Here is a 23,947-nt window from a genome sequence, read left to right as displayed (position 1 = left end):
ATGTGGACTTTCTTGCTCTTTACACTACGTCACCTGACTTCCTCCTTTGCTCCCGTCATAATTACTACGGCCACTAGAGTCGCTGTCTAACATTAAACTTGAATATGGGTCGTAATCCCCTGCTTGCACGGACGACCTATACAGCTGTTTCTCTGGTTAGGATGCGCTATTTGACGCTGCTGTGTTACACCATCTAGCCTTCCACACTCTTCATATCCAGCTGAATATGCTCCCTTTCATACCTCTTGTTTCTTTGGTTGTGTGACTGCTTGAGCACTTTTTCAATAATGCACATTGTATAATGTGCATGAGTTGATGCACAGCTCTCCATCCTTATACAAGTGTGTCACTTCCCACCTGCTACGTGGCTGAGGACCGTGTGTGTGGTCTCAGCACTTTGCTCTGCATTCACATGCACACACAAAACACACGCAGCAGCAATAATGTGTGTATTTTTGTGTCCATTTAATCTTGATGGGATGTTTCATCTGCAGGCTGCTATCACAGCTGGCTGCCTTATTGTCTGGATCAGACTGGCGCATACTGTATGTATGCAAGTGTGTGTATCCCTGCGCGTGTGTGCACATGTGCGTGTGTGTGTTCTCGTCTGTATGCGCTTTCAGTTTGCGTTCCCCTGTTAGTCTGCACGGACATTTATATATCTCCCCTGTTTGCCTGCATGAGAGCAGACATATTTCTAATATATCCAAACATTATATACCGGCATGATCAACATGTACATATGCGACTATATGCATTGTGTATGTGTGTGTGCTGTCCATCAAGCCCCACACACAGCCGCACCATTGGCTTGGTTGCTGATGATGACATATGAGTTCCTGGCTTTGGTAATGGCTGTTAAATCTCATAATTACACGCTTCTTTATTGCAATGCATAATGACCCCGCAGCACTATTGGACAATTAATTAAGATTTTCAGCCCAGGCTTTTTCAGGCCCAGATGAGGAGGTGGAATGAGGTCTAATGTTCTTGTCTTCGAGCGAGGACATTAAGGCATGATGCTGTAGAGAAGGCTGTCTCCCTGTGTGCATTCGTTTTCATCTCTGTCTTTCTTTCAGTCTGTGTATGTGTCTCTCTCGTTCTCTCTGTTCTCCCTCTCCTCATTGCTCCATTGTTGAGCCCTTCCTCTCAATGCCTGTCCTGGATGATGATATTGGAGACCATATCTCTAATCTGTGAATGGTAAATTAATCCCTGTGGAGCTTCTGCGGTCCTCTCTCTATGGAAAGCTACGGGGGATTAGAAAGATAGAATCAACACAGCCTCATAATCTCATATACAGACACCAGGCCTGGACAGGGACCATTGGGGTTTGTCTTAAAGCCATAATCAGTAAGTTTCTATTCATACATCAGTGGTGCTTTGCCAGAAAATATTATTTATATATTTTTGCTTGTAATATGTATATTTTGTTACCCCTTTGACAACCAAGAATTTTTACGGAATCATCTCTGAAAACAAGAAAATTGTTCAGTCGTTTCAGTAGCAGGGCAGCCAATTTTCTGATGCTTAGACTATGGATTTTGTCTTTTCAGGAGAATATGTTATGGCAGGATATTGTTCTGAAAAGTTAATCCACCAAGAGATCAATACACTGTCACAACCCAGTTAATTGAACAAGCTGGGAAAATGAATTAATTACAGACTAGATAGATAGATAGATAGATAGATAGATAGATAGATAGATAGATAGATAGATAGATAGATAGATAGATAGATAGATTTAGATTGTTGTCCAACTGACAAAGCTAACATTGTGGATACGTACTTGGAAATACTGTCCGCCACTGACTGGGTGCTGCTGATGGCTTGAGAGGGACTCATTCTTCGTGTGTCTTGCAGAGTCTCAGCAGACATGAGGTGACTTTCCCTGGGGAATGAATTTTGATGTAAGGTCCAATCAGTGTCTTAGTGCGTTTCTTAATGACGCTTTCAGGTCAGTGACAAAAACATCATCAAAATAAAACAGTAAGCCCAGATATCCTACACACATACAAATAGAAATTTGGAGCAGACAAATATTGACTTTATGTCCTCTTTATTCTTTAACTCACTTTTTTTTTTTTCAACTTTTTTACTTTCTTGAAAACTGTCTGTCAGCAGTGTCTGTGAGACAGAAAGACAGAGAGTTGGTATGTAAGCTTCTTAGTTCTAATACCCCTGACAGATGTGCACACACGCACACACACGCACACACACATGCACACACACAGAGTGGTCATTCCTGCCTGCATCAGCATTGTATCTGAGGAGGGAGAGACAGGATGCAGAGTTAGAAGAAGAGAGGAAGATGGGTGCATTGAGTGAAAGAAAAAGAAGATATGAAGGATAATGTCGGAAAACAGAACATCGTGGCAAAACTAGTTATTTCCCACAGTGTGTATTTCACCGAGACATTACGTGCAGAGCAGACTGTTGTCGCTTGAGCAGTACTCTTGACTCTATATAGAGTCAAGATGACGTGGCCCCAGTGGAGCGAGCTGTGGCACATGCCCACACGCACACACTCACCCACACGCTCTTTGACACAGCCCTGGTGGAGCTAGAAGTGGGTAATTAAAATGTAAATATTGATATTTTATTATTTGAAATGCCTCCACTGCAATGCTCTTAATGTCACTCCATCTGTCGCCTCCACAGAGATGTGGGGTTGCCCTCGACGACCGACTGCCCCCACCTAAGCAACCCCTCCACGGCAAGAGCTATAACTCTCGACAACCATCTCCGTGTTGCTGCGTCTCCATTTTGGGTCTAATTAAGTGTTAAATATTAGCGCCCGCAACCACAGAGGCTGCACACACCACACGTGCACGCAGAGAATACAGCGCACAACCCTCCCCTCCACCTCTGCCTGTCTCCCCCTGACTCTCTCTTTCACGCACACACATTGACACATACACAGAGCACTCATCTCCACTACAGCAATGGGAAGATTTTAAGTGTTAATCTTGCAGTGCTGCTGATGGTGTCTAATGTATGCAATTAACAGTCAGCCAGGGCTGAGGGTTTGGTAATTAGCTCGCTGTTCACACTGATTAGAGGCTACTGCAACCCTATGACTGCTCGACTCTCCCCGAGGCCGCGTGGAGAAAAAGGGGGAATGAGGGGGAAGAGAGGGGGAGGGTGGAAGGGGAGAGAAATAGAAGAAAGACATTTTAGCCAACGGTACGCAAGAGGGTGAAGGTGAAGGTGATGACGCGTGTTTGTGTGCGGCACTGTTCTCAGGATGCAGAAGAGTCAGCCAGGCAGTTATTTTTACCATAAACTAAGATAAACCATCACCAACACATAAACTTGTGTCAATGAGTCTTTAACAACACTGTTTTAGATCAACTATGAAACCAACATTAAGTATTGGTCCTGAGACTTTTCAGAGGTCCCCTCTCAACATGTTTCAGGTCATTTAAAGATAATCAGCTTTGAAAATAATTTGTGTCTGCTGTTTTAAACATCCAAGTGAAGTAATAGCAAAACACGTTCGACTTGAGGGGGACTTTATATGTTTGTTTTTCTTCTATTACTGCAAAGTAATGTAACTTGAACTGTTTGGAGATACTCACCCTTAGACAGGAATAACAGCAATAATAAAAGACAGATTTGGCTGGTTCATACAAATAACAGGATATTGAGTGATGGAAACATGGTGCCACATTGACCTCAGTGTCATCAGTGTGAGGAGACTTACTGATCAAATCAGAAGGATTCCTCTTTCTCTTGCCCTCAGTTCAGTTGGTTTGAAATACAGTAATGGTGACCCGAGGTGTCGTAACATAACCACTGTTTCAGCAGCCTCAGTCTCTTCAATCTTTACACACCAAACGGAATTAGGTGAGACTTATAGCATGAACACGGATAAGAATACAGACATGCAACACAGACAAGACATGAGGCAAAAGGTAGGATAGAAATGGACAGAAATTAAAGAGGATTTTGATGGTGTGACTTGATTTTTCTGTCAGTGAAAGGTGGAACTTAATTTCAGAATTGAACTTTCATATTTTATCAACTCCACTTGACACATGATGTTTTTATAATGTAAGTGACTGCAGTATACACGTGTGTGTGTGTGTGTGTGTGTGTGTGTGTGTGTGTGTGTGTGTGTGTGTTCAAGTAGGTGTGTGTCCTGTGTGTGAGTGCATCTTTAAGCCCCTCTAAATTAGCTGGTTCTCTGGGTAGATTTGTTTCCATTTCGTTGCGCATCTCTGTGTAATTGGGTCAGCTGGTGTGTGTGTGTGTGTGTGTGTGTGTGTGTGTGTGTGTGAGAGAGACAGCATTTGCCAGCATGCTTGTCGTGTGTGTATATCTGGTGTGTGTTGTTTCAGCTTGGCCAAAGCCATTACAGGGGGTCCGTGTTCATTTGGGCCGGCGTCTGGCCGTATGGTACAAAACAGTTTGAGATGTGCGCGCGCACACACACACACACACACACACACACACACACACACACAAACACACACTCCAACAGCATCACAAGGGAGCACTTGCGTTGCACAGCATGCAACAATGTGCACACTAACACAAATTTAAACACAAACACATACAGAAAGTGGTATGAGAGAGAGCACGGGAGCCACATAACACAGTGTGCATACAGAATAAACACACACGCAGGGCAGCGATGTGCTGGTAACTGTTGGAAACTTCACGTGTCCTAATGCAATCTCTATCTCAGTGGGCCAGTAGACTTAAATCTGTCCCCTGCAGAACACAATACGTGTACATGCTGCACATAGACAATCCACCATTCTCCTCGCACCTGTGAGCAACTAGACAATCATGACACAGTTTACATCACAGTTCTCAATACCTCTTTAAAATGCCTCCTAACAAAAAGGATTGGGTAAACTGCATCAAAGAGGACAGTGACTATTTTTCTATGTTGTGTCATCTCTGGGTTTCTGTCAGCCCTAGAAAAAGTTGAACAGTTTCTGAAGGAAATCCTTCCTTTTTTCTTTTTTTTTTTACGATTTTCATTTGGCAAATGTCTGTCACATGTCCATTTCACATTGATATTGTACTGTTGTAGCATTGTTGGACATCACATTGTCTGCAATAGTAACACACCATGTACTTTTTACCATCATCATTTCCTCATTTTTTCCAGCTCTAGGCGAGGATGCCCTACTTACAGTATACATCCAGCTCCTGTAACTGTGCTTAGTGTGAGTTCAGGTTTGCCGTGTCGTGTTACATTTCTATGACAATGTGTGAAGCTTATTTTTACAACTTCAAGGCCGATAACTCTTGATAAGTGTGTGAACCTTTGCTGTTAAATTGCTGAGACAGACTGAGAAGTTTCCTGTTAAGTGTGTCCTGGGGTCATGATCAAATAGGACAGAGCACCGTGTCATTGGTAACAGAGCAAGCAGGTGCTCAAACCATACAAGGCCCACTGGTGTGCAGATGGACCACCATATGTATTGTGTAGCATTTGTAACCGATTTGCATTCAGATATACTCGGTTTTCCACAAACAATAAGACTAAAGAAAGGTAAAATATGTAAATGTGTTTGATTAAAAACAAGGACTGAAAGGCTTGTTTGAGTAAATATAAACAAGACAGACTGTCCAGACTCCATTGGCCTTTTCTGTCCAACCTTCAGTCTCACACTGAGAGTTAAGTTGGTCGTTGGCTTATTGAGATCAAATGTAGTCCAGCAACACTGAGCTGACCTGCGTCTGCGCCGGCAGCATCCTGGCCATGTACACACACGTTCTCACCGGGACACACTCTCTCTCCTTTGTCCTTTTTGAGCCGTCAGTTCTGATAAAAAAAATAAATTAAATAAACTGAGCCAATGCAACAGACAAAATGGTGTCGTCAGTGAAAAAACATTTTTCTTACTTAGAGGTATTCATTTTTAATTCAGCGTTCAGGCTTCAGGTGCACACCAAGGGCGACAGTAGCTACCTTGAAATTTAAGACATTGAGGGTTAAACTTAAAAAGCTCACAGGGTTATAAAATAGTACCCAAATACATGGCAAAACCCTGTTCTCCATTGAAGTGACAGAAAGTGAGGACTAGTCGTGTGTTAATAACTGGGACCAGATCGACACTGCAACCAGTTTTTACACCTGACACATTAATGCACATTAATGCGCGCACACGCACACACGCACACACACACACACACACACACACACACACACACACACACACACACAATATGATGCATCAGTTATTGAAGATGCACGTGGGTACCGTCATACAAACACGCAGACTCACACGAACACACAAATAGCTTCACAAATGCCACAAACTGTACACACATAAGCGCACAGGTACTCATAAGCATCACAGTCGGTTCTCACTGGTTCCCATTTGCCCTGTAACCACAAGAAAACAAATATAGGCCTCCTGGATATGTATGTTTGTCTGTGTGGCAACTGGGGCATGAGAAAGGGCTATCCTGTGTGTGTGTGTGTGTGTGTGTGTGTGTGTGTGTGTGTGTGTGTCTGTGCCAGACTGTTGTGCGGTCTCGGGTGTAAATGTGCAGTCAGGACTCATTTGGCAGACAAACAGGCCGCAGGGTGGCTGGGGAATCGACGTGTGTTTGTGTGTGTTTGTCTTTCTGTGTGTGTCTGATAGAGCAAAGGGAAGAGAAAAAAGAAAGAGCACGAGAGCAAGCAGTAGAGGTTAAGTCTGCATGAATGCACTGCAGCCTCTTTCTGTCAGACCAATGTATGGCACATGCACACACACACACAGCTGCACACACTCGCTCTATCTGTACCTTCAGAGATACAAGAGAGTGTCAGACATGACCAGATAAAAATACACACATGTACAACCAAATACATCATTTTAACTTCATCACACACACCTTAACTCATCCCACACATTATGATCACACTTGTCTTTAGTAAAAATAAAATGAATGTCCAACCTTGTCTCCTAGAAATGAAGATTATATTCCCCAAAAGTTTTTCCTGTATATGCTCACTATTCTGATTATTCTGATTATTTTCACTGGCAAAAGTACCAGCCCGGGATGTGTTACATTGTTATACTGCAGCGACGATAGAGAGCTGATCAGGGTGTATGGTGGGCATTGTGTGGGCATATGGCACACACCATGGCCACAGTGAAGTAACTAACACAGACAGTGAACAGAAGACGTACCTGTACATTGGGGAAACCAGTGCTTAGAATATCCAGCATACAATACGTGGTGTTTAGCTAACATTAATTGAGAAAAGGGAAGAAAGTTTGCTCAAACCAAAGCATGTATCCAATAACGGTGGACTCATATTTTGGATAATGTCCTGTAGTAATATTCTCCTCTTTAAAGCTTATGTTAAAATGTTAAAGCAGAGCTTTGAGCTTTACTTTCATGGTACATTAATGTAAATTCAGCTCTGCTCATCACCACAGCAAACAGCATGCAGGCTGTACAACATCCACACACACACACACACACACACACACACACACACACTCATACTCCCACACATAGGATGAGATGCCTTATCAACAATGGGCAGAAAGGAAATGTAATTAGAGTCAACTAAGGAACCTTCTTTTGTCAAGTGAAATCACAGGTATGAAAGAAAGGTCTCCACCCCTCCCACCACCACTGCCATCTCTTCTAACACCTCTCCCACTTTTATTTTCTCCTCCCCTCCATCTCACTCTTTCTTGTGCTCTCTCTCTCTTCATCAATACCTCTCTCTCTCCATCATCAGCACTAAATTCCCATTGATGTTTCTTTTCTTCTGCTGTATCGATCGCTTCATGAGAAGGAGGGGAGGAAGGGAGGAAGGGAAGAAGGGAGAGATGGCGTTATCTGTTAATTAATTTGTCCTGAAGCTGGCCGCCTATTAATCAGACAGATAAGAGGCATTGGATGGCTGAACAGCGCAGACAGGCTGGTGGGGAGGGGAGGGGGTCGGCGAGGCGCACACACAAACACACAGAATTACACACAGATGGAGACGCACATGCAGAGACTCACAGAAACATATGCATGGGAATGTATGCATGCAAACATGCTGATGAAACAACAAGCCAGCACGCTCACCGTACAATTATGTACATTATCTTCAACTACACAATATAATCTTACACCTATTCACAAAAGCACACAGAATGCCTTCACACACACACACGCACACACACACACACGAACCCCATCCTGATAAAATCACTGATGTACCTCAATAACAAAAGCTGCACTTTGAGCTCAATAAATTAATCACAGGGGTTTTAATTATTGGTATTTCCCTTGTGTGTGTTTGTGTGTGTGCGCACATATATGTGCATGTTATGTGTAATTAAGAGGAAGATGGTTGTTAGTGGGAGGTATGTTCCAAACACTTAAAATAATTATTAATATACAGCTGGTCGTGGACTCGTTTTGGATAATGTTTACTTTTTCTTTTACCTTGTGTGCACTTCTGTATTTGTGGTTCTGTGACCCTGTGTGTATTTGTGTGTGTGTGTGTGTGTGTGTGTGTGTGTGTGTGTGTGTGTGTGCGTGCCATGTGTGAGCCATGTGTGCCCCCACTGGCCCCTGGATCAAATTCCACCAGAGGGATGTGTGCGAATTGATTGAACCCTCCAGACTGCTCCCACTGCCAGAGCGCTGAAAAGACACACACAGGGACAAGTTAAAACACACAACTAGTGACACTATTAAATGATATTAACCCCTCACTCGTGTCTTCTTCTCTTCACTTGACCCCGGGGTTTGAACAGATTCAATAAGGGTGTGTGTTAATTTTAGCAATGCCTGTGCTTATTTCCCCTGCCCACAATGAGTGGTGAAGTCCTAAGGACCCCCTAAAGACATCTGATGGTGTGTGTGGCTGTTTGTGTGTGTGGGCGTGTGTCTGTGTGTCTGTGTGTGTGCATGAAGACCCCCTTAAGAAATTCACCTCTAATCCCTTCTGATGATTTCATTAAGTAGAAGAAGACACTGCCAGTTGGCAACGATACTGCTCTCTTCACTGTGTGTGTGTGTGTGTGTGTGTGTGTGTGTGTGTGTGTGTGTGCGCGCGTGTGCGTGTGTGTCTGTCTGTCTGTCTGTGTGCGTGTGTGAGTGAGAATCATACACATTTGGATTCATTCTAGTGTGTTCCTATGCATTTGTGTCTGTGCATGTGTGTGTTTGTGCGTGTGTGTGTGTGTGCGCGTTATTGTTAACAGTTGTAGATAGAATGAATTAGAGCACATTACAAACAACAATAGCCTGCAACGTGGACATAATGAGACGCCTGCCATTACCCATCAACACACTGTGAGATAAGAGCCCCAAATGCACATGCACGCACACACACACACACACACACACACAGTCACACACCGACCATCTCAAGAGGAGGCACATTGCAGCAGATGTTGTTGAAGAAATATCTTCCTTCTCATCTGCCTGCTTCTCCTGGCAGGATGCTTATCTCAAACACACACACACACACACACACACACACACACAAGCACACACAAGCACACACACACTGGAGGGCTGCAGTGAGGTCTGACAGGTGTGCTCACATGGGCCACTGTCTTTGCCTGTGCCTATGAAGGCTCGCACACACACACACACAAAAACAGAGACAGGCAGGTGTGAATGGACAGGTGTGTGAGGAGAGGACAGCTGTGAGGAAAGGTGTGAGTGGGCAGGTGTTCCATTAAAGAGATAGACAGACAAAAAGAGAAAGACAGAGACAACAAGGAAGTCTGCTGCATTTAAGAATGTAATTGAAAGATAGGAAATAAAGAAGAGAAAATGACAATAGAAATAAAAAAAAATGTTCATACCAGAACAAACCAACCTATCAAATGACAGAATGCAAAACTGTGAAACAGAGAAAGACCCAAACACACTGGATATCCAGACCAAGATGGATGGTGAAGAGGTGAAGCCAGAATCGGGCGCACAGATGGTCAGTTGTAGACGGACACTGACAGATAAAAAGGCATAGATTGCGATTGGAGAGAAGGACAGATATAGACGAAGGCAAATAGAAAGACATGGATTGACACCGGAGAAAGCCAGAGTTTTGAGGCCATCCCGGCAATTAGTGTGTATGTTTGAGTGGTGCAGCAGCGATGGCCAGCATTGATCCATGGAGGTTGTGTCAGAGGGAGATAAGGCCTGCCTTTCCCCAGAGAACAGCCCTGGGCATAGGGGAGAGAGGAAGAGCAGGAGGAGGAGGAGGAGGAGGAGGAGAACTCTGGTCAACTGGATGGATGGAGGGTGGGCAGGGAGGGAGGAGAGGAGACCTCCTCAGCAGCTTCAAAACAAGCTTCATTCTCTTTTTCATCCCCTTTGTTCCTCCTTAGTTTAACTTTAAATTCCAGTTCATTCACAATAAAAACAGCCCAACGTGTTTTCCAACTACACAGTAATGCATTAGATTTTCATGTTTTCTCTTCTGTCTCTCCCTCTCCGACTTTTTTGGGGGCTAAAATGTTGCATTAACAGTTGTCTCTTGTGCTTTTCTTCTCTGTCTCGATCTCCCCCAGGTTTCTCTACGCTGTCTTTGGCAGACCAGATGAGTCTACTGCAGAGCGCATGGATGGAGATCTTGATCCTACGTGTTGTGTACCGCTCACTGTCCTTTGAAGACAAGGTTAGTGTCTTTGGCTTGATGTTCGTTTCTCGCTCTCATCACGTATATAGATGCACATGTTTATCTGCAGCCTCGCTGTGTTTCTCTTCAGTTGGTCTATGCTGAGGACTACATAATGGACGAGGACCAGTCGAAGCTAGCTGGACTTCTGGATCTGAACAACGCCATCCTTCAGCTGGTCAAGAAATACAAGACTATGAAACTAGAGAAGGAGGAATTTGTCACTCTCAAGGCTATCGCTTTGGCTAACTCAGGTTTGAAATGATTCACTCTCAGCTGATGTGTTTTCTGTGTCTCTGTTTAGAGTTTGCACGCACATGATTGGTGGAGAAAGAGTTAATCCTTGGCATCTCCAGTCTCATGGGACTCATTTAAACTGAACCATCAAAGGACTCATTTCAATACTCTGCATCCCAACACACACACACAGTCGGGTTTCCATCACTTTTGGGGACAATACGTAGATTTAGCCTATAACCTTAACCCAAGTCCCCTTCACCTTAAAATTTAATGATTAATGTTACAGGGATTTGCATTTTGTCCCAACAAGGAAAACAAGTCCCCACAATCTGACTGTGTAAACAGATTTACATCCTCACAACATGAGAAATACACATGCACACACACACACACACACACACACACACACACACACACACACAAACACAAACAACTGTGACACATACTTTCACACATTCTTCCTGCCGTTGTCAAACCTTGCACTCTCACTGTTGGAGCCACACACAGTTGTCTCACAGTACTCTTAATCGTCACATATGTGTGCAGTTATTTTATTTTCCATGTGTGCACACACAGAAACAAAGGCTCCGTACAAACACACACACAACCTGAAGCCCACCTCCCTTCCCCAAAGTGGCGATCCCTTTTACAATTAGCATAGTCGTCTCTTCAGATGCCTGTTAAATAAGGTGAAATCATTAGAACCCAAAGTCTGTCGATAAAGCCCCCTCTCTGATGTGTCCAGCTGCATCGACAGCTGACTGACACATGCGCACACACACACACACACACACACACTCTCTCTCTCACTCACACACGCACGCCTTCTTCCTCCCATGACCCGTCTTTTGAACTTTGTCTTGGAAGCCGGCCAGCTCTTCAGTACTCTTTAATTACAAGGGGGGAGCTGTCAATACAATGTGTTTAAATGGGAGAGCTTTGAATAGGGAGGGAGGGGCCTTTTGTTCTGATTCTGTCACCGTCAACGCACATACACCAACACGTTCACACACAAAAACATTGACCCTCTTTTTGTCAAATATGTCGATTTCATCTCTCTGGCTCATACATAAACACACACGCTAACGTATAAGATGAGTGTATATTTAAATATGAAGGTTTAAAAAGGAGCGCTCGCTCACGCGCTGACATACTGTTATGTACACGCAGAAAATATTGACATGTTGTTTTCCTGTGGGCTCTGTGTGACAATCAATCTCTTGGCTCTGCCTGTTGGTGTGTGCATGTCTGGTGGTCTATAAATGTTGCTGGCTGAAAGTGCAGAGAGCAGGACGGTTCTGCTATCGTGATGAATTATTAGGCGAACAGGTCTAACGTAGTCCTCGTTGCCTCGAAGATTTCCATTGGCCTGGATTGGTCGACAGGTCTGGAAGAGGGAGATAGCGTTTTAAACGTTGGTGCATTTCAAGAGACTTCAGAAGCATAATTGAAACGTCTGTAGTCATAAGCAAACTGAAAGGTAACGCACACAGAGGCGTTGGGTGTTTGTTTTGCCTGATCAACGACCAAAAACCAAAAACATTTATCTTACAAAGATAGAAAGCAGAGAACAGCAGCAAATTTGAGAAGCTGATTAATCACTAATCACTTCAGAGTTAATGGTGGTGTTGTACTGGTCTGTGTCATAATGAAAGGTGTTTCCAATAACAGCTGCAGCGATTAATCAATTAGCTGTCAACTATTAAATAAATCAGAAACTATTTTGATAATCAGTAACTCAGTTTCAGTGATCAAAAAAAGTCACAGTTCTCTGATTCCAGCCTCTTAAATGTGAACAGTTCCTGGTTTCTTCACTCCTCTGTGGCAGTAAACCAAATGTCTTTTGGTTGAGGACAAAACAAGATGTGAGGATCAACGTTTTTCACCATTTTCTGACATTTTAGAGAGCAAGCAACTAATCAGTGAATAGAGGAAATAATGGACAATGAAAATAATCAGTAGTTGCAGCCTTAACATACAAAAACAGGTCACTCTGTGTCCACTCTGATATCAACACCGCATCTTCATTTTTTTTGTGTGTGTGTTCATCTTTTTTTGTTTTATTAATATTGAGAAACATGGCAGCAGTGTTACAGCATGCAAGGATATTTAGCACAAGAATAAAAGTCATTGTGACTGTCAGGCTGTGGACCGACGAAGTGCTGGAACGGTAGATGACTAATTAAATGTCAAACTCAAATATATATTTTATTCCGCAACTGGAAATTGCATGTTGCTGTTTCTGAGGCTGAAATATCTTTAACCCAAAACATATCCGGATAAATGCCGAGGGTAATATTCCATGAAAAGCTCACCTCGCTGTCCAGAAAACTCACATTTGAAACAGTCATTCTCTTAACTGATTGATATCAAAACAGCTGACGCCAAAATACGAACTTTGCATCATTGCCCAGACTCTCCAACTGCTCTTCAAGACAACAGAATGCTAGCATTAGCATTTTGAAGGGCACTGACACTAATTAATTCACAGGATGCTAATCGTCTGCATTAATGAAGCCAAGCCTTAAGAAATGTTAGCAAACGTGCCCCACATGCAAAGACAGCTAAACTAGCCATGGGAAACAGGAGGCACGTGTGTGTGTGTGTGCGCGTGTGTCTGCATGTGTGTGTGTGTGTGTGTGTTCATGTGCATGTGCACGCAAGTGTGAGTTCTATGTTAACATGTGTGGTTTTAACAGCCTTTTGTGCTCTTGCTCATTAACGTCTGCTGTTTTACTTGAGAGTGTACTGCAGGTCACAGCACAGGCAGCAGCCATGTCTAGCACCTTAAATACTAAACACACAGCATTAATCAAAAACAATGTGCAACTCATTAAACTTCATTTTAACTTGTGCTCATTATAGGCTGCACTTCAGGTAACCACTTATTAGAAAACCCAAGAATAAAAAGGAGAAGGGGATTGTTTTTTGTGACAGTAATACTCGTTAAGTTGTACATTTAGTCCATGTTTGTTCAGTGCTGTCAAAAGAATATAGTGTTTTGTACACTGACAAAAAGTAGAAATTTACCTAAATGAATATCAAACTGTTTTCCACTGTTATCATGGACCACCCACTCGCTTTTAAACTGGGAAAAAGTAGAAAATTTGAGAACAGATAGAAGCTGAGTTTTCTATTGATCCCTATAGAATCCAGCCCTCTGACTGGTCTGGCCCTGCATACTGATATATGCATTACTCTATAGATCCAACACGGCGTATTTGATTGTGTTCGTGTGTGTGTGTGTGTGTGTGTGTGCACGTCTGTGGCAGTGTATACAGCTGTGCTCACACAATTCGTCTGCTGGTTATGATTTTCACACGTGTGTAAGTTGATACTTTCTTTGCCGAGGTTTGGCAGTGTGTGCATGTGTACATTCAGTTTTCTGTGCATGTCGGTGATGGGAGCTTCTGTTTCTATATACACGTGCGAGATGTTTCACTTGAACCCAGCAGTTACATTGAACCAAACACACACACACACACACGCACGCACATCGCCATTTTCCCACGGAAACATTGAAAATTTCAGAAACTCATAGAAGAATTTGAGAGTGTTTAATATTTACACCTCTGTTGTTTTGACATGTTGCTATCAAACACACAACGACCCTAAAAGAGATAGCGAAGACAGTCAAATGACAAGTGGCTTGGTGATAAAAGGTCCCAACAAAAGCTGCTGTGTCTTTACCACTGACATGTTACACCTTCTTCACCTACCTGCAGACACACACACGGTATTGTTTGAGAGCTCCATGCAGACGACACTGTGTGAATACACCAGCTTGTGTGTGCATGTGTGTCTAAACGTGAAATACCTTAACATTTGTTTATTTTTATAAATGCACTTATAGGTCTCTTATGGTTTGTGTGTGTGTGTGTGTGTGTGTGTGTGTGTGTGTGTGTGTGTGTGTAAGTGTAAGTGTGGGTGTTGGGGTGTGGTGGCCTATCAATAGTCGCCTTGTGATTATTATTTAACATGCATGTAGCCATTGATCGGCGACATTGATCGGAGGTTGGGAGCTAAAGGCCAGCTCACATTAAGACTTTGCTTCCCTACGGGGCAATATGGAGCATTATCATTGAGGGACGTTCTCGGCCTTTTCTGCCACATATGCCGAAACACACCTTGCATGCCAGCTCAGAGAGAGATTACAGATGTGTGCAGCCAAATACTTATGCGCACACACACACACGCACACACATACACACACACACAGACTCTCAGGTGTTCCTGCATCTCTCCATCATTCTACAAGTCCGTCTCTTTTTTCTCCACCCACCTGTCTCGTTGTCTGTCCATTCATCACACCCACAGATCCACACTTTGAAGACAGAGATGGGAGCAGCCCCTGCATTTAAAGCCCCACTCCTGGATTTAGTTTTCAGCTCGACATTGTGGGTTTTTGAATCTACGTTACAGAGCACATTGGGATTTTGAAGTACAGGGAGTTTCATTCATAATTGTACTTTTAAAGTTGAGGAAATTTTGCTAAATTCTCCTTGGTCCGCCCTAAAACCCTCTGGTGTTTTTCACTGCTGTATATTCAAATGCAAATGTAGGGAAGCATTTTGCACTTTTTTAAAATTCCTTGAAATGATTTTTCACTTCATCATTAAGAACTCCCGACCCTGAGTCGTGGCTTGCAGTAGCTGTGCTGAGCCTGTTTGGATTTGGGATTGAACCTTTAGTAGCTCTTCCCTTTGCAGCGCTGAGCAGTAACACAGCGGGCAGAGGGGGCACAGGCACCGACAAAGACACATACTGTCGTAAACGTTATCTGAGAGCGTTGTGGGAGCTTCCTACACTGTAAAACCTGCCTGCCTTTGTTGCTGGAAAATGCAGAACACAAGCATTTCAGTCAGTCAAGGAGTTCAGTGCACACGAGGAGGCTGAAGCTTCTTTGAACAGTTTCTTTTGTCATTCGTATAAATTCATCGTCCAGTTGCTTCATGTTCTGTTAATAACAAATAAACCATAAACCCCTGTTTCCCTTTTACATAGAAGATTTGTATGCACTGGATATGGAAAATATCGTAAAATGTCGAATGAAATATCTTTTTTTTTTCATATTTGAGTATCAGTCATGTGTTTTTTCCCTCCCTCTGCAGATTCCATGCACATTGAAGATGTGGATGCAGTGCAGAAGCTCCAGGATGTGCTCCACGAGGCCCTGCAGGACTACGAGGCTTCCCAGCACCAGGAGGACCCCCGCCGGACGGGCAAGCTGCTCATGACCCTCCCCCTGCTCCGCCAGACCTCCACCAAGGCCGTGCAACACTTCTACAGCATCAAGCAGGACGGCAAAGTCCCAATGCACAAACTCTTCCTGGAGCTGCTGGAAGCCAAGGTCTGAGGACAGAAGAGTAGACGGAAGGACAGCTAGACACCGGTCTGGACCACCTGAGCTCCAACTCAAACTCTCACTTTGAATGACCTCTTGCTCTTTTACACGCACACACACTGACACACACACACACACAAACACAGAGATATGTCCCTGAAGTATGTCTGCTGACACGTCCCCCTATGAATTAACAAGTAACCTAAACGTCTTACCTGAACCCCTGAACCGCCACCGTCTTTGACAAAAGGGCGCTCGCTGGACCTTTTGTTTTGGGGAAGATGCAGATAGACTGACATGACCCCCCTGTTACCAAGGGAAGACGATATTTCCTTTTAAAACTATTAACAATCACTTACCAGTTACCACGGTGGCTCCGAACATTGACGACTTAATAACGATTAAGATGTTATTAATGACAAACTTAAATGAGGACACGTTTAAAAGAAACTGAAAACTCTTCATTTTAGTCCTGAGAGACTGTAAGACTGCACTCATGTCTCCTTGTCCTTCCCCCATTTCCCCCAACAGAGTTTTTTAAGTGTTCAAGAAGAAGACGAGTGGGGAAAAAAATGAACACTGAAGAAGTATTAATGACGTTTGTTGTCAGATTACATGTACAATGAAATTTGGATGGATGGACAGAAAGAAAAGAAGAGGAGATTGTCCCTGCCAAAGAATGGAGCTCATCCATTCAGAGGATGCCAGCAAACTTTACTGTCATTACCCAAAACTGTTTCTGTTTGACCCAGCAGTGGCTTTCAATGCTGGACCTCAGGAGCACTGCTGGTTTTCTCTAAAGTGTTTCTGGTTCTTTTGAAAACCAGCAGAGATTGAAGGACCAGGATTGGAAACCACTGCTGTAAAAAACTCTCTGGTTCTCCCTAAATTCAGCTCCTGGTTTCCAATGACCCCAGTTTCAACTTCAGCTTTGCTATTTGTTGTATTTGTTGGGGCCCAGCGACCCCTGGCCTCCCAAACCCGTCAGTATTCACGTAGTGTTTGCACACTTGACGTGGCTGAAAACACTTTCAAATATTCAAACCACTTGAGGTGAGATTGATTGGCAGAGTTTCCCAGTAAAAAAAAAACAAAAAAAACGTACTAACAAATCTAAATAAGACTCGATCTGTGCTGTCAAGAATGGATCCCTGCCGGTCCGGCCGGTAGGTGTAGGCTCAGCCCACATTCTCTGCGATGAAACACTCCTCATGTGATCGAACGCGTGTTTGAAATGTTTTCGGCCGCTCGGTGGTCCAGGTTTGTAGCTCTCCGCGCGCAAGTCAGTAGAGATTTCAGTCTGTCCATGTGCCACGAAGAATAGTCCAGCCCATGCTCATTACCCAAACTCCAAAAACTGCAGAGTGTCACGTCATTGCTCCCCCTCCGTTGCATTCACAGTTTCCAGCTCATCTCGTGCGTCAGTACGGAGATATTTTTGTGACTCATTCAGGGAGTGACGAGGGAGTTTCAGTCTCTCAACGCAATACAAACCAGAAAGAAAGGTGTGCTGACAAAACTGACTGAAGAACAACTATTGTTGCTTTCAAACTCCTTATTTTTTTTCTTTATTTCTATCTTGAAAATAATCTTAGCGATGATACCAGTATTAGGGTTGTAAATAACTGTCATCCTGTATATGACATATAACACGGCTTTGTTTTTGTTATTAATATTGTCTTCTTAAAACTGAATCAATCAATATGTCTTTCCTTTTTTCTATCAGCTTGACCACTTTCAGCAATTATCATATATATATAAATATAACACATAATAATGTATTAACAAATCAGCGTTTATCTTAGAAAACTCTGAGCAATAGTGGTTTTTAAAGGAGGGGTTTGTGCATATGGACTAAGTCTGCAATATTAACATAATGTGCCAGTCTTAAATTTGGGAGAGAGGAAGGGGATTCGAGGAGAGTTTGTAGCCTCTCTTTCTCTCTGTGTAACTTGCCATAAGCTATTAGATAACAGTCAGTATTTCCTTTGTTAGAGACCGTTACACAGGAACTAATAAGGACCACGAGGTGTTGATGCTGCCGTCACGTCAACGCTGTTTGGAGGGTTGCACAAGTATCACAAGCAGCTGAAATATCCAACATCCAGTTCGCAGTCATCACACGGTTCTGCCGTCTGCACCTTCTCTGGTGACCGGGCTCGTTCTGCCGTCACTTTGAGTCGATTAGAATAAAAGACAGCGCTCTGTTTGAAATCAACTGTAATGCGGCGATGCACGGTTTCTGTCCTTGAGGTGCGTGTTGGTCCAGCCGCGTACGGCTGAGTGCAGGGACCATCGGATCTGTGCTCTGAGCGAAACGGTGCGAAATGCAGAAACAAAACATCAGCCGAATGAAATAAAACATGACAGTTTCATGTTAGCCTGCTGTTCGACTGCTCGTTTTTAGGCTCTTTGATTTAAAGGAAGTGTTATATGTTGTAATGGTGAAAGCCAACAGTCACACCAAGTACAATCCAAACTGATCAAATGAATAACAGGTAGTCTTTTGATTCAGTGTAAATCTACAGCATAACATGTATTTTAAGTAGACATGCAGAGGTCTCATCAAGTACCATTTTTGGAAAATGTGAATTTAAATAATTAATTAAACCCACAACCACACAGACTTAAGTGGTCATTTTTTATAGGACTTTTTTTAATGTCAACATAAAAAAAAGGCCTGTTTTTTCGGGGCCACAAATGGAAAGCCGCGCTAACAGGAAGCTGTCTGACGTTTTCCGTTGATTTCAGCTTTAACAGGCGAAGACTGTCGAGGGATTGTTTTTGTTTTATTGTTTTTTGTATGACTTTATTTAATTTCTAAAGCCGAATAAGAATGCCAAAATGTGTAATCTAGATGAAGGTGTAATCTAATGTAAGATGGCAACGTGTCACAGTTGAGGAGTGCTGCAGTTTAAGTGTAGTCGATCTCTAACATCACGCGCTCTGTATCAAACATCAGTATTATTAGTAAGGGGTATTTTCTCAGCCTTCTTAAACATTGTATATTGTAAATTATACAGATTATAATTCTAACATAAGACATTTTATTGGAAACAAAATTGAGAAAAAAAAAGAAAAAAATCTAGTTCAGCCTCGATGTGTGTTTCATGTTCGCTGTTTTTTCTACCAAGAAAAAACCTTGTTTCTTTGGTTTTATCTGCTTCTGTTTTGAAGTCCTCTTTCTGTTTGTCCCTCCTCTGTTGAGTCCTCTGAGGCATTGCTGTGTACTCTTTCTTGTGGTGATTCCCGTTCTTGTGCCGTGTGCTTCTTCTTTAGACAACACAGAGTAGAGTAGAGGCCATGTTGTCTGTCTGTCGGATCAGTCCGCTGGGGGTCTGGGTACTGGATTCTCTCCCAATGAACCGAACCGGATATAAGGCTCTTCTTCTAGGAACTTAACTAGACCACCGAGATCAAATTACAGTATTCATCTTTACCAAACTATACATAAATAATTAAATATTTAGTATCTAAATGAAGAAACACCATACAAGTATTTAAAAAGGGATCATTTGTGTAACTTTTCCTGTAGAGTAAACAATATACTGTATATCTTTAGGTTTAAATAACAAGAAATGAAAAGGACATTTGAGTAATTCAGAACTGTAGGTGACTCTTTTGATAAACTCGCTGTACATAACTGCCTTCCATTCAGCTCGGCTCAGTCATTATCGTCAAAAAATATGAAGATGAGACCCCCCCCCCCCCTTTTTTTTTTTTTTGTTGTGTCCTGTTTTTCAGCTCATTTCCAGGAAATATATTGTTTTACAACAAAGAGTAAAACGTGATGGGACAGGCAAAGGTTGGGACTTTATGAGTTGATGGGAAATATTACAGAAAAAGCTCGACTTGTTTAGTTTGCACTTGCCGTTTCTCCTTTCTCTTCTGCTTTTGGCCCCAGTTATTACACTCATTGTACCTCTTTGTACACATTTGTAGATTTCTGGATTCTGCGCTACAGATAGCTTAAATTCCAAGAAATTAGGACTCATCAAAGGTCTTAAACATCAACACGTAATGTTTTTAGAGAGGAAATATACATACTAATTATTTCATAAAAGATGTTTGTAAGTGGAGTCCCCAATGACGGAGTTTAACTTCCTGTTTTAATTGTAGCATCAAACGCCGTCGTTGTCAGTGACGGTGCTTCTCTTCATCTGCTGTACATTAATCTACACACAACTGATGGAAGAAAGGTGCTCTTTTCTTACTTATTGTTTCTCTTCTTTTGCTGTTTTTATGTTTTTGTCAGTTGTTAAAGCCGTCCTGTGTACTTCTGATCCGTTCAGCACGATGAAAGACGCCACACGGCTCCCTGAGGTGATTGAGGCTGAGCTGGATTTGGGCTGACAGTCATGTTTTAACATGAAGGTACATTTCTGCTGGTGGCAAATACTGATTTTGTAGAATTTATTTGAATGTCAAATTATCAGTGTCAATTAAGTAATGAACTGAAAATGACGGTCATGGTGAGCTGGTCACTGGAGTCGCTGAATGAAAGCTGTTATTTCAGATGACTAAAAACGAGCGAACCCACCAGCTAAAATCCGGAGGGAGACTGTGTGAGTCTTTCACAGGTTTTCGATTGACTTGCTGCTCATAGCCAACATATGATTTGTATGTCCAAGACAGCAGTGATTTCCCTTAAACGATTTGTGTTTCTAGTTAAAAAGCAATATGTTAATGACCGTACAACGACGAGACAAGAGTTGCACTAGTTTGTGTTGGGTTGTACATCCAAATGCTGTTGTAGCTATAAAGATGACCTTGCAGTTAGTGTTTAAAAACCACATAAAATGACAACAAACCAAACTGGTATTTTCTAGGAGGAGCGTCGGAAGAAGGACTATCTGGGTTTTTGCAGAGCCAGGGATAGAAAGAGTTTGACCTGGTTGCACTTTGGGCACCATGTTATCGCCCTCATCTGGAACTTAGACTCATTAGCTGCGAATACTCTGTGTACCAATAGTTTAGCCAGGAAGCAAGTAATTTAAGCATAGCGACAGAGCAGGATGGTCCATGTACCGTGGCTGCCCCTGAAACCTGCTAAGGCCAAACTGTGTCTATCTACAGCTCTGCAGCGTTGAGTCACTTAGTTGTATTTAAGCCCCAAATGTTAACTGCCACTTGTACTGCAGCTAACCCTGCGGTCTCGATTTGCGAACGTGAAGAAAGTATTTAAGGGAGAGAGAAATACGTCACATTTGGATACAAAGCTTATTTAAAGAGAAAAGGACCCTTGTGTGGTGGAGAAGAGTTGTGTACGAGACAAGACCTTGTAGTGTTATTAAAAACATGTCTGTAGATTTTAGATGTGCTTCACATCAGTAAATGGAAAAAAAAAACAAAAAAAAAAACAATAACCTGTATATTTTTGTGATGTGTATCATACAAGTGTGCTCCAACAATAATGTCCATTTGTGTAAATGTATTTATTTCACATTGTATATATTGTTCAATGCAAAAAGAGAGACCTATGATTCTGTAACTTAAACTACTATGGGTTGAAACATTACATGTGTTACTCCAGACTATGCCTTTCAGGATTATTACAGTAGAGCAATATCAATTAAAACCAGGCTTCCAGTTTTGACACCTGTCTTTTGGCTCTGATTTTGTTTTTTTTTTTAACACACATTTTGTTGTTTCCAGTGACGTGTGTGTTTTCTTTTAAGGTGGCACCACACAATAGCTGCATCATTTAGAGGATGGTTCACAGAGAGTACCTGCTCGTGTCCGGTTTGTCCTGTAAAAAAGTTGTGTGAAAGTGGCTCGACTGCTTGAACACAGTAACACATCGTGCAACAAGGCCTTGGCCAATCAAATAAATGCAAACATGCTTAGATTACTTCAATGTCGCCTTTCTGCTCTTTTCCTGACGATCATCGCAGCCTACAGCAGCCGTTATAACCCTGCAGAGTTGTAAAATCCTGTTTCACTGTTATCATTATTATTCAAAGTGGACTTCTTTGGTGGCAGCCGATGTCTCTGGTACCTGAAACAATAAGCCCTCAGTGTTATCACACACAGCTGATTTCTGTCAGAACGTCCTCTTCGAGCTCACAACAATCCAGAAACTCCTTTCGTGATGGAGCATTGATTTAGTTTTAGGTTTCACACCTGCTCCTTATAGACTGCGTGCCCACCTCACATCAGCTGGTGTAAGTTGTGGTACTCAGTGTTACCTGAGGCACACCTGGTGCCACAATGTCAGTCCCAAAATGAGTGAGTGAGAATTCACTCCGTTCAAGCAGCTAGAGGACAAACATGATTGATAGCAGTTGGGACAGCACGTACAAGGTCAGGAGCACGGGAGGGAAATTAAACAGGGGGACCGCAACCGTCCCGCAGCACGGAGCAACGACACCTAACCGCAACCCGAGCGACCCGACCGGTGTGCAGATGAAACCGGCTGTCCCATCCCAGCACCAAAACTTCAAACTCCACCTTCAAACTGGAGGTAACAAACACATCTTTGCACTACAGAGAAGGTCAACACAACCAGAGATCTGTGGAAGTGTTCAGCTCTTTATAGTGGATTACAGTGACTTGCTAAAGGGCACTAGAGCTGTAGGTGCTTGCTCTGGTGGGTGGCTGACTACTGTCCATTCTGAATTGCCAGTTGCTCTTGCTCTTGCCAAGGGCACAATACACACACCACATACACACACACACACACAGACGTACTGTGTACAATATTAAAAAGAAGAGATCGTTAAAATACGTCAACAAACATGACTAGAAAACAAATGAACTGAGGCTTTACATCCTTTTTTTCCTCTCTGATCCTTTAACCTCTGTGTTTTAAACTATCAGCCTCTGCTCTCCTTTATTATTCTAACTTCTGTTTTTTTGTTTTCAGACAACCCTTCATGCCCCCTTTTTTTCTTCTCTATTCCTCCTCGCTGTCGACACCTCACATGCTTCCTTATTTCTCTCTCTCTCTCTCTCTCTCTCTCTCTCTCTCTCTCTCCCCCTAATAGCCAGCAGCAGTAAATGGGATGCAGAGGCCAGATATTTAATGTAGCAGAGAGCCGTGAAGCATTTTAAGAAGCCTTTTTCTAACAGGGGGAGCCCTGACCCGCAGGCAAATATTTTTCAACCAGATGACATAAGAAGATATTATCTGAAAGAGAGCGAGATTTTTATTCCCTCTCTCTTGTTTCTCTCTCTCTTTTCGATTTGGGTTGCTGCCTGGTCACCCGGCCCTCTGCACATACGCTCTCTTTTACTTGCTTGCTTTTTGGAGTTCATTTATTTTATTTTATCTTTGATTCATTATTATGATACGATAAAAGCTACTTGAGCATTTCAGCTGCTCAGGGGCTCTTATCGTTAACCTTGTGGAACGCATGTAAGAATGGGCTCCACACGCCGCATCGCTAATGGCCAACTTAACTCCTCTCTTCTCCTCCTCCACCTTCTGGCTTCATCTACATCTCTCCATCTATCTCTGTCTCTCTCTGAGCATCTTTCGTCCCTTTATCTTACTCCTCTGCTATCTCCTCTTTTCTCTCATATTGTCCTCTTGGAATATTTCTCTATTGGCTGCATCTCTTTTGTATCCCAGAAAATAAAACTCACCACAGGTTTATTCTACTCTACTCAGTGTAACTGGCCAATAAATGGCACAGCTTATTGTGACTGTTAAACGCTAAAACCAGGATATAACCCTGACCCATCGCTGTTGATAATTGTGATGAGCTGGCTTTTTCAGTGGTGTAAAACTCAGTCGTCTGATGAGGCATTTCCAGTCACCACAG

The 23,947-nt window shown here is 42.8% G+C and overlaps 1 protein-coding gene across 4 annotated transcripts in view; it reads left to right on the top strand.

Moving 5' to 3' along the window:
* The window catches only part of esrrga (estrogen-related receptor gamma a), a 78,596-nt gene extending 56,564 nt beyond the window's left edge, over positions 1-22,032 (top strand). For all 4 annotated transcript variants that reach the window (XM_076724228.1, XM_076724238.1, XM_076724219.1 and 1 more), the window contains exons 7-9: positions 10,491-10,597; positions 10,689-10,851; positions 15,949-22,032. In XM_076724228.1, coding sequence (XP_076580343.1) covers positions 10,491-10,597; positions 10,689-10,851; positions 15,949-16,193 — 515 coding nt within the window. In that variant the 3' untranslated portion in view covers positions 16,194-22,032. The remainder of the gene's footprint in view (positions 1-10,490; positions 10,598-10,688; positions 10,852-15,948) is intronic.
* Positions 22,033-23,947: the final 1,915 nt, after the last annotated feature.

This window comes from Chaetodon auriga, chromosome 1 (assembly GCF_051107435.1).
Source record: "Chaetodon auriga isolate fChaAug3 chromosome 1, fChaAug3.hap1, whole genome shotgun sequence".
Classification (NCBI taxonomy): domain Eukaryota; kingdom Metazoa; phylum Chordata; class Actinopteri; order Chaetodontiformes; family Chaetodontidae; genus Chaetodon; species Chaetodon auriga.
The sequence above is the reverse complement of the archived record's forward strand: the minus strand, read 5'-3'. Positions and strand labels throughout refer to the sequence as shown.